Source organism: Salvelinus fontinalis, unplaced genomic scaffold (assembly GCF_029448725.1).
Source record: "Salvelinus fontinalis isolate EN_2023a unplaced genomic scaffold, ASM2944872v1 scaffold_0207, whole genome shotgun sequence".
Taxonomy (NCBI): domain Eukaryota; kingdom Metazoa; phylum Chordata; class Actinopteri; order Salmoniformes; family Salmonidae; genus Salvelinus; species Salvelinus fontinalis.
The window spans coordinates 70,001-82,500 of NW_026600416.1; the positions used below are offsets into that span (position 1 = coordinate 70,001).

Genomic DNA, 12,500 nt, shown 5'->3' on the forward strand with positions numbered 1-12,500 from the left:
GTCATGAAGCTCCATCAGACAAGTCATGAAGCTCCATCAGACAAGTCATGAAGCTCCATCAGACAAGTCATGAAGCTCCATCAGACGAGTCATGAAGCTCCATCAGACGAGTCATGAGCTCCATCAGACGAGTCATGAAGCTCCATCAGACGAGTCATGAAGCTCCATCAGACGAGTCATGAAGCTCCATCAGACAAGTCATGAAGCTCCATCAGACAAGTTACGAGCTCCATCAGGCAAGTCATGAGCTCCATCAGATGAGTCATGAAGCTCCATCAGACAAGTCATGAAGCTCCATCAGACAAGTCATGAGCTCCATCAGACAAGTCATGAGCTCCATCAGACAAGTCATGAAGCTCCATCAGACAAGTCATGAAGCTCCATCAGATGAGTCATGAAGCTCCATCAGACAAGTCATGAAGCTCCATCAGACAAGTCATGAAGCTCCATCAGACAAGTCATGAGCTCCATCAGGCAAGTCATGAAGCTCCATCAGGCAAGTCATGAAGCTCCATCAGGCAAGTCATGAAGCTCCATCAGACAAGTCATGAGCTCCATCAGACAAGTCATGAAGCTCCATCAGGCAAGTCTCTCTCGTATCTGTATCCATTACAAGAAAGCCTGTTCCTGCAGCATTACCAGTGAATACTAACAGGAAGCCTGTTCCTGCAGCATTACCAGTGAATACTAACAGGAAGCCTGTTCCTGCAGCATTAACAGTGAATACTAACAGGAAGCCTGTTCCTGCAGCATTACCAGTGAATACTAACAGAAAGCCTGTTCCTGCAGCATTACCAGTGAATACTAACAGGAAGCCTGTTCCTGCAGCATTATCAGTGAATACTAACAGGAAGCCTGTTCCTGCAGCATTACCAGTGAATACTAACAGAAAGCCTGTTCCTGCAGCATTATCAGTGAATACTAACAGGAAGCCTGTTCCTGCAGCATTACCAGTGAATACTAACAGGAAGCCTGTTCCTGCAGCATTACCAGTGAATACTAACAGGAAGCCTGTTCCTGCAGCATTACCAGTGAATACTAACAGGAAGCCTGTTCCTGCAGCATTACCAGTGAATACTAACAGGAAGCCTGTTCCTGCAGCATTACCAGTGAATACTAACAGGAAGCCTGTTCCTGCAGCATTATCAGTGAATACTAACAGAAAGCCTGTTCCTGCAGCATTACCAGTGAATACTAACAGGAAGCCTGTTCCTGCAGCATTACCAGTGAATACTAACAGGAAGCCTGTTCCTGCAGCATTATCAGTGAATACTAACAGAAAGCCTGTTCCTGCAGCATTACCAGTGAATACTAACAGGAAGCCTGTTCCTGCAGCATTACCAGTGAATACTAACAGGAAGCCTGTTCCTGCAGCATTACCAGTGAATACTAACAGGAAGCCTGTTCCTGCAGCATTACCAGTGAATACTAACAGAAAGCCACTTCCTGCAGCATTATCAGTGAATACTAACAGGAAGCCTGTTCCTGCAGCATTACCAGTGAATACTAACAGGAAGCCTGTTCCTGCAGCATTACCAGTGAATACTAACAGAAAGCCACTTCCTGCAGCATTACCAGTGAATACTAACAGAAAGCCACTTCCTGCAGCATTACCAGTGAATACTAACAGAAAGCCTGTTCCTGCAGCATTACCAGTGAATACTAACAGGAAGCCTGTTCCTGCAGCATTACCAGTGAATACTAACAGGAAGCCTGTTCCTGCAGCATTACCAGTGAATACTAACAGGAAGCCTGTTCCTGCAGCATTACCAGTGAATACTAACAGGAAGCCTGTTCCTGCAGCATTACCAGTGAATACTAACAGAAAGCCTGTTCCTGCAGCATTACCAGTGAATACTAACAGAAAGCCACTTCCTGCAGCATTACCAGTGAATACTAACAGGAAGCCTGTTCCTGCAGCATTACCAGTGAATACTAACAGAAAGCCTGTTCCTGAAGCATTACCAGTGAATACTAACAGAAAGCCTGTTCCTGCAGCATTACCAGTGAATACTAACAGAAAGCCTGTTCCTGCAGCATTACCAGTGAATACTAACAGGAAGCCTGTTCCTGCAGCATTACCAGTGAATGCTAACAGAAAGCCTGTTCCTGCAGCATTACCAGTGAATACTAACAGGAAGCCTGTTCCTGCAGCATTACCAGTGAATACTAACAGGAAGCCTGTTCCTGCAACATTACCAGTGAATACTAACAGAAAGCCTGTTCCTGCAGCATTACCAGTGAATACTAACAGAAAGCCTGTTCCTGCAGCATTACCAGTGAATACTAACAGGAAGCCTGTTCCTGCAGCATTACCAGTGAATACTAACAGGAAGCCTGTTCCTGCAGCATTACCAGTGAATACTAACAGAAAGCCTGTTCCTGCAGCATTATCAGTGAATACTAACAGGAAGCCTGTTCCCGCAGCATTACATTACCAGTGAATACTAACAGGAAGCCTGTTCCTGCAGCATTACCAGTGAATACTAACCGTAGACTTATAGAATGACCTGCTCTAAGGCCCTCATATATACTATATAATACCTACCTTCCCTCTCTCTCTCCCTCCAGTACTGTGTGTGTCTGTGTGTGTGTCTTTGTCTGTGTGTCTGTGTCTGTGTGTCTGTGTACCTACTTTCCACTGAGTACAGCTACTCCTACAGTAGATCGAGGTGTGTGTGTGTGTGTGTGTGTGTGTGTGTGTGTGTGTGTGTGTGTACCTACTTCCCGCTGAGTACAGCTACTCCTACAGTAGATCGAGGTGTGTGTGTGTGTGTGTGTACCTACTTCCCGCTGAGTACAGCTACTCCTACAGTAGATCGAGGTGTTGCCATGCTGGCGATGAAGCTCCACTGACGAGCCTGAGGATCCCACCTGGAACAAACACACACACACACACACACACACACACACACACACACACACACACACACGGTGTATAGAGAGAGAGACAGAGAGACACAGAGAGAGAGTCAGAGAGAGAGACAGAGAGAGAGCCAGAGAGAGACAGACAGACAGAGTGTGTTTATTTAATTGTTTTCAATTTCTAACATCCCCCTGATTGTCCTGTTGCATTGACAATCTCTAAAGTAAAATCATATGACCAGACCTGTAAAGTCACATGACCAGACCTGTAAAGTCACATGACCAGACCTGTAAAGTCACATGACCAGACCTGTAAAGTCACATGACCAGACCTGTAAAGTCATATGACCAGACCTGTAAAGTCACATGACCAGACCTGTAAAGTCATATGACCAGACCTGTAAAGTCATATGACCAGACCTGTAAAGTCATATGACCAGACCTGTAAAGTCATATGACCAGACCTGTAAAGCAATATGACCTGACCTGTAAAGTCATATGACCAGACCTGTAAAGTCATTTGACCAGACCTGTAAAGTCATATGACCAGACCTGTAAAGTCATATGACCAGACCTGTAAAGTCATATGACCAGACCTGTAAAGTCATATGACCAGACCTGTAAAGTCATATGACCAAACCTGTAAAGCAATATGACCTGACCTGTAAAGTCATATGACCAGACCTGTAAAGCAATATGACCAGACCTGTAAAGCAATATGACCAGACCTGTAAAGTCATATGACCAGACCTGTAAAGTCATATGACCAGACCTGTAAAGTCATATGACCAGACCAGACCTGTAAAGTCATAAGACCAGACCTGTAAAGTCATAAGACCAGACCTGTAAAGTCATATGACCAGACCTAACCTGTAAAGTCACATGACCAGAACAGACCTGTAAAGTCACATGACCAGACCTGTAAAGTCATATGACCAGACCTGTAAAGTCATATGACCAGACCTGTAAAGTCATATGACCAGACCTGTAAAGTCATATGACCAGACCAGACCTGTAAAGTCATATGACCAGACCAGACCTGTAAAGTCATATGACCAGACCAGACCTGTAAAGTCATATGACCAGACCTGTAAAGTCATATGACCAGACCTGTAAAGTCATATGACCAGACCTGTAAAGTCATATGACCAGACCTGTAAAGTCATATGACCAGACCTGTAAAGTCATATGACCAGACCTGTAAAGCCATATGACCAGACCTGTAAAGTCACATGACCAGACCTGTAAAGTCATATGACCAGACCAGACCTGTAAAGTCATATGACCAGACCAGACCTGTAAAGTCATATGACCAGACCAGACCTGTAAAGTCATATGACCAGACCTGTAAAGTCATATGACCAGACCTGTAAAGTCATATGACCAGAACAGACCTGTAAAGTCATATGACCAGACCTGTAAAGTCATATGACCAGACCTGTAAAGTCATATGACCAGACCTGTAAAGTCATATGACCAGACCTGTAAAGTCATATGACCAGACCTGTAAAGTCATATGACCAGACCTGTAAAGTCATATGACCAGACCTGTAAAGCCACATGACCAGACCTGTAAAGTCACATGACCAGACCTGTAAAGTCATATGACCAGACCAGACCTGTAAAGTCATATGACCAGACCAGACCTGTAAAGTCATATGACCAGACCAGACCTGTAAAGTCATATGACCAGACCTGTAAAGTCATATGACCAGACCTGTAAAGTCATATGACCAGACCAGACCTGTAAAGTCATATGACCAGACCAGACCTGTAAAGTCAGATGACCAGACCTGTAAAGTCATATGACCAGACCTGTAAAGTCATATGACCAGACCTGTAAAGTCATATGACCAGAACAGACCTGTAAAGTCATATGACCAGACCTGTAAAGTCATATGACCAGAACAGACCTGTAAAGTCATATGACCAGACCAGACCTGTAAAGTCATATGACCAGACCAGACCTGTAAAGTCATATGACCAGACCTGACCTGTAAAGTCATATGACCAGACCAGACCTGTAAAGTCATATGACCAGACCAGGCCTGTAAAGTCATATGACCAGACCAGACCTGTAAAGTCATATCACCAGACCTGACCTGTAAAGTCATATGACCAGACCTGACCTGTAAAGTCATATGACCAGACCTGACCTGTAAAGTCATATGACCAGACCTGACCTGTAAAGTCACATGACCAGACCTGTAAAGTCATATGAACAGACCAGACCTGTAAAGTCACATGACCAGACCAGACCTGTAAAGTCACATGACCAGAACAGACCTGTAAAGTCACATGACCAGAACAGACCTGTAAAGTCATATGACCAGACCTGTAAAGTCATATGACCAGACCTGTAAAGTCATATGACCAGACCTGTAAAGTCATATGACCAGACCTGTAAAGTCATATGACCAGACCTGTAAAGTCATATGACCAGACCTGTAAAGTCATATGACCAGACCTGTAAAGTCATTTGACCAGACCTGTAGTCATATGAAAAGGGTCTGACTCACCTCTCTACAGTACTGAGGTAGCTCCACCCATCATGCCCTCCTACTGCATACATTGGACCCTCAAGTACCGTCACACCTAGGATATTACAGTATGTATTAAACCCTAGGATATTAAAGGAACACCTAGGATATTACAGTATGTATTAACACCTAGGATATTACAGTATCACCTAGGATATTACAGTATGTATTAACACCTAGGATATTACAGTATGTATTAACACCTAGAATATTACAGTATGTATTAACACCTAGAATATTACAGTATCACCTAGGATATTACAGTATCACCTAGGATATTACAGTATCACCTAGGATATTACAGTATGTATTAACACCTAGGATATTACAGTATCACCTAGGATATTACAGTATGTATTAACACCTAGGATATTACAGTATGTATTAACACCTAGGATATTACAGTATCACCTAGGATATTACAGTATGTATTAACACCTAGGATATTACAGTATGTATTAACACCTAGGATATTACAGTATGTATTAACACCTAGGATATTACAGTATGTAATAACACCTAGGATATTACAGTATCACCTAGGATATTACAGTATCACCTAGGATATTACAGTATGTATTAACACCTAGGATATTACAGAATCACCTAGGATATTACAGTATGTATTAACACCTAGAATATTACAGTATGTATTAACACCTAGGATATTACAGTATGTATTAACACCTAGGATATTACAGTATGTATTAACACCTAGGAAATTACAGTATGTATTAACACCTAGGATATTACAGTATGTATTAACACCTAGGATATTACAGTATCACCTAGGATATTACAGTATCACCTAGGATATTACAGTATGTATTAACACCTAGGATATTACAGTATCACCTAGGATATTACAGTATCACCTAGGATATTACAGTATGTATTAACACCTAGGATATTACAGTATCACCTAGGATATTACAGTATCACCTAGGATATTACAGTATGTATTAACACCTAGGATATTACAGTATCACCTAGGATATTACAGTATGTATTAACACCTAGAATATTACAGTATGTATTAACACCTAGGATATTACAGTATCACCTAGGATATTACAGTATGTATTAACACCTAGGATATTACAGTATCACCTAGGATATTACAGTATGTATTAACACCTAGGATATTACAGTATGTATTAACACCTAGGATATTACAGTATCACCTAGGATATTACAGTATGTATTAACACCTAGGATATTACAGTATGTATTAACACCTAGGATATTACAGTATGTATTAACACCTAGGATATTACAGTATCACCTAGGATATTACAGTATCACCTAGGATATTACAGTATGTACTAACACCTAGGATATTACAGTATGTATTAACACCTAGGATATTACAGTATGTATTAACACCTAGGATATTACAGTATCACCTAGGATATTACAGTATCACCTAGGATATTACAGTATGTATTAACACCTAGGATATTACAGTATCACCTAGGATATTACAGTATGTATTAACACCTAGGATATTACAGTATGTATTAACACCTAGGATATTACAGTATCACCTAGGATATTACAGTATGTACTAACACCTAGGATATTACAGTATGTATTAACACCTAGGATATTACAGTATGTATTAACACCTAGGATATTACAGTATGTATTAACACCTAGGATATTACAGTATGTATTAACACCTAGGATATTACAGTATGTATTAACACCTAGGATATTACAGTATCACCTAGGATATTACAGTATGTATTAACACCTAGGATATTACAGTATGTATTAACACCTAGGATATTACAGTATCACCTAGGATATTACAGTATGTATTAACACCTAGGATATTACAGTATCACCTAGGATATTACAGTATGTATTAACACCTAGGATATTACAGTATGTATTAACACCTAGGATATTACAGTAACACCTAGGATATTACAGTATCACCTAGGATATTACAGTATGTATTAACACCTAGGATATTACAGTATGTATTAACACCTAGGATATTACAGTATGTATTAACACCTAGGATATTACAGTATGTATTAACACCTAGGATATTACAGTATCACCTAGGATATTACAGTATGTATTAACACCTAGAATATTACAGTATGTATTAACACCTAGGATATTACAGTATCACCTAGGATATTACAGTATGTATTAACACCTAGGATATTACAGTATGTATTAACACCTAGGATAATACAGTATCACCTAGGATATTACAGTATGTATTAACACCTAGGATATTACAGTATGTATTAACACCTAGGATATTACAGTATATATTAACACCTAGGATATTACAGTATGTATTAACACCTAGGATATTACAGTATCACCTAGGATATTACAGTATGTATTAACACCTAGGATATTACAGTATGTATTAACACCTAGGATATTACAGTATATATTAACACCTAGGATATTACAGTATGTATTAACACCTAGGATATTACAGTATCACCTAGGATATTACAGTATGTATTAACACCTAGGATAATACAGTATGTATTAACACCTAGGATATTACAGTATCACCTAGGATATTACAGTATGTATTAACACCTAGGATATTACAGTATGTATTAACACCTAGGATAATACAGTATCACCTAGGATATTACAGTATAACCTAGGATATTACAGTATGTATTAATACCTAGGATATTACAGTATGTACTAACACCTAGGATATTACAGTATCACCTAGGATATTACAGTATGTATTAACACCTAGAATATTACAGTATGTATTAACACCTAGGATATTACAGTATCACCTAGGATATTACAGTATGTATTAACACCTAGGATATTACAGTATGTATTAACACCTAGGATATTACAGTATCACCTAGGATATTACAGTATGTATTAACACCTAGGATATTACAGTATGTATTAACACCTAGGATATTACAGTATTACCTAGGATATTACAGTATGTATTAACACCTAGGATATTACAGTATGTATTAACACCTAGGATATTACAGTAACACCTAGGATATTACCGTATCACCTAGGATATTACAGTATGTATTAACACCTAGGATATTACAGTATGTATTAACACCTAGGATATTACAGTAACACCTAGGATATTACAGTATCACCTAGGATATTACAGTATGTATTAACACCTAGGATATTACAGTATGTATTAACACCTAGGATATTACAGTATGTATTAACACCTAGGATATTACAGTATCACCTAGGATATTACAGTATCACCTAGGATATTACAGTATCACCTAGGATATTACAGTATGTATTAACACCTAGGATATTACAGTATCACCTAGGATATTACAGTATGTATTAACACCTAGGATATTACAGTATGTATTAACACCTAGGATATTACAGTATGTATTAACACCTAGGATATTACAGTATGTATTAACACCTAGGATATTACAGTATGTATTAACACCTAGGATATTACAGTATCACCTAGGATATTACAGTATCACCTAGGATATTACAGTATGTATTAACACCTAGGATATTACAGTATGTATTAACACCTAGGATATTACAGTATCACCTAGGATATTACAGTATGTATTAACACCTAGGATATTACAGTATGTATTAACACCTAGGATATTACAGTATCACCTAGGATATTACAGTATGTATTAACACCTAGGATATTACAGTATGTATTAACACCTAGGATATTACAGTATGTATTAACACCTAGAATATTACAGTATGTATTAACACCTAGGATATTACAGTATGTATTAACACCTAGGATATTACAGTATCACCTAGGATATTACAGTATAACCTAGGATATTACAGTATGTATTAACACCTAGGATATTACAGTATCACCTAGGATATTACAGTATAACCTAGGATATTACAGTATGTATTAACACCTTGGACATTACAGTATGTTTCAGACAACACGTATTCTCTGTACTCACCCAGCCCTGTATCAGACAACACGTATTCTCTGTACTCACCCAGCCCCGTATCAGACAACACGTATTCTCTGTACTCACCCAGCCCTGTTCAGACAACACGTATTCTCTGTACTCACCCAGCCCCGTATCAGACAACACGTATTCTCTGTACTCACCCAGCCCCGTATCAGACAACACGTATTCTCTGTTCTCACCCAGCCCCGTATCAGACAACAAGTATTCTCTGTACTCACCCAGCCCCGTATCAGACAACACGTATTCTCTGTACTCACCCAGCCCCGTATCAGACAACAAGTATTCTCTGTACTCACCCAGCCCGTGTCTCTGTTCTCACCCAGCCCCGTCTCAGACAACACGTATTCTCTGTACTCACCCAGCCCCGTCTCAGACAACACGTATTCTCTGTACTCACCCAGCCCCGTCTCAGACAACACGTATTCTCTGTACTCACCCAGCCCCGTATCAGACAACACGTATTCTCTGTACTCACCCAGCCCCGTATTCTCTGTACTCACCCAGCCCCGTATCAGACAACACGTATTCTCTGTACTCACCCAGCCCCGTATCAGACAAACACGTATTCTCTGTTCTCACCCAGCCCCGTATCAGACAACACGTATTCTCTGTACTCACCCAGCCCTGTATCAGACAACACGTATTCTCTGTACTCACCCAGCCCCGTATCAGACAACACGTATTCTCTGTACTCACCCAGCCCCGAATCAGACAACACGTATTCTCTGTACTCACCCAGCCCTGTATCAGACAACACGTATTCTCTGTACTCACCCAGCCCCGTATCAGACAACACGTATTCTCTGTACTCACCCAGCCCCGTATCAGACAACACGTATTCTCTGTTCTCACCCAGCCCCGTATCAGACAACACGTATTCTCTGTACTCACCCAGCCCCGTATCAGACAACACGTATTCTCTGTACTCACCCAGCCCCGTATCAGACAACACGTATTCTCTGTACTCACCCAGCCCCGTATCAGACAACACGTATTCTCTGTTCTCACCCAGCCCCGTATCAGACAACACGTATTCTCTGTACTCACCCAGCCCCGTATCAGACAACAAGTATTCTCTGTACTCACCCAGCCCCGTATTCTCTGTACTCACCCAGCCCCGTCTCAGACAACACGTATTCTCTGTACTCACCCAGCCCCGTATCAGACAACACGTATTCTCTGTACTCACCCAGCCCCGTATCAGACAACACGTATTCTCTGTACTCACCCAGCCCTGTATCAGACAACACGTATTCTCTGTACTCACCCAGCCCCGTATTCTGTGTACTCACCCAGCCCGTGTCTGTGTGTGGACATGGGCGTCATGACGCTCCAGCTGCCACCGTCCGGGTCGTAACACTCCACGGTGTTGAGGGTCTTCAGTCCGTCCCGACCCCCGACCACGTACAGGCGTCGGTCCAACACACACACCCCAAACTGGAGTCTGCGGCCGCTCAACACCGCCACCTGGAAACATACTGGGTCTTTAAATAGCGTCTCTCTCACCTTGTGGTGGTGGATTTGGTTAAAACAACTTGACGTTTGTTGGGGGAAATGTGTTGTATATAAAGTTTGATTTGATTACCTGGCTCCACGCGTCCCGACGCAGGCAGTACTGCTCTATACTGGTGGCCCCTGACACACACACACACACACACACACACACACACACACACACACACACACACACACACACACACACACACACACGTTATACACACACACACACACACACACACACACAGGTTACACGAGTTACACACACACACACACAGGTTACACGAGTTACACACACACACACAGGTTACACACACAGGTTATATACACACACAGGTAACACACAAACACAGGTTACACGAGTCACACACAGGTTATATACACACAGGTTATATATTCACACACAGGTTATATACACACACACACAAGTAATACACACAGTCAGGTCACACACACACACACACACACACACACACACACACACAGAGGCTAACCTTTGGTAGCGTCCATACCCCCTACAGCGAACATCAGAGGCTAACCTTTGGTAGTGTCCATACCCCCTACAGCGAACATCAGAGGCTAACCTTTGGTAGCGTCCATACCCCCTACAGCGAACATCAGAGGCTAACCTTTGGTAGTGTCCATACCCCCTACAGTGAACATCAGAGGCTAACCTTTGGTAGTGTCCATACCCCCTACAGTGAACATCAGAGGCTAACCTTTGGTAGTGTCCATACCCCCTACAGTAAACATCAGAGGCTAACCTTTGGTAGCGTCCGTACCCCCTACAGTGAACATCAGAGGCTAACCTTTGGTAGCGTCCGTACCCCCTACAGTGAACATCAGAGGCTAACCTTTGGTAGCGTCCATACCCCCTACAGTGAACATCAGAGGCTAACCTTTGGTAGCGTCCGTACCCCCTACAGTGAACATCAGAGGCTAACCTTTGGTAGCGTCCATACCCCCTACAGTGAACATCAGAGGCTAACCTTTGGTAGCGTCCATACCCCCAACAGCGAACATGGCTCCTACAGTAGATTTACGAGGTCTGGTTCTGGGGCTCTGCAGCAGGGGGCGCCGGTGAGGCAGGAGATGGTACTTCATACCTGAACAATATAAATCAATACACAGATCAATACACAGATCAATACACAGATCAATACACAGATCAATACACGCATCACAACATTCATCAATACGTCAATCAATACATTGATCAATATATTGATCGATATATTAATCAATACACTCATCACTACACTCATCAATACATACACTGAGTGTACAAAACATGAACAACTTTATTTTTATGTATTTCCAAGTGCCTTTGAACGAGGTTTGGTACGAGGTGCCAGGCGCAGCGGTTTGAGTGTGTCAAGAACTGCAACGCTGCTGGGTTTTTCACGCTCAACAGTTTCCTGTGTGTATCTAGAATGGTCCACCACCCAAAGGACATCCAGCCAACTTGACACAACTGTGGGAAGCATTGGACTCAAAATGGGCCAGCATCCCTGTCAACCAGTCAGTCAATCAGTCAGCCAATCAGTCAGTCAGCCAGTCAGTCAATCAGTCAGCCAGTCAGTCAACCAGGCAGTCAGTCAGCCAGTCAGTCAACCAGTCAGTCAGT

General features: G+C 41.7%; 1 protein-coding gene across 2 annotated transcripts in view; it reads right to left on the reverse strand.

The window, feature by feature from the left end:
- The window catches only part of klhl5 (kelch-like family member 5), a 96,614-nt gene that overhangs the window by 15,249 nt on the left and 68,865 nt on the right, over positions 1 to 12,500 (reverse strand). For both annotated transcript variants that reach the window (XM_055912765.1, XM_055912764.1), the window contains exons 7-11: positions 11,863 to 11,979; positions 10,962 to 11,011; positions 10,669 to 10,843; positions 5,385 to 5,460; positions 2,788 to 2,874 (exon numbers count right to left, since the gene is read on the reverse strand). In XM_055912765.1, coding sequence (XP_055768740.1) covers positions 2,788 to 2,874; positions 5,385 to 5,460; positions 10,669 to 10,843; positions 10,962 to 11,011; positions 11,863 to 11,979 — 505 coding nt within the window. The remainder of the gene's footprint in view (positions 1 to 2,787; positions 2,875 to 5,384; positions 5,461 to 10,668; positions 10,844 to 10,961; positions 11,012 to 11,862; positions 11,980 to 12,500) is intronic.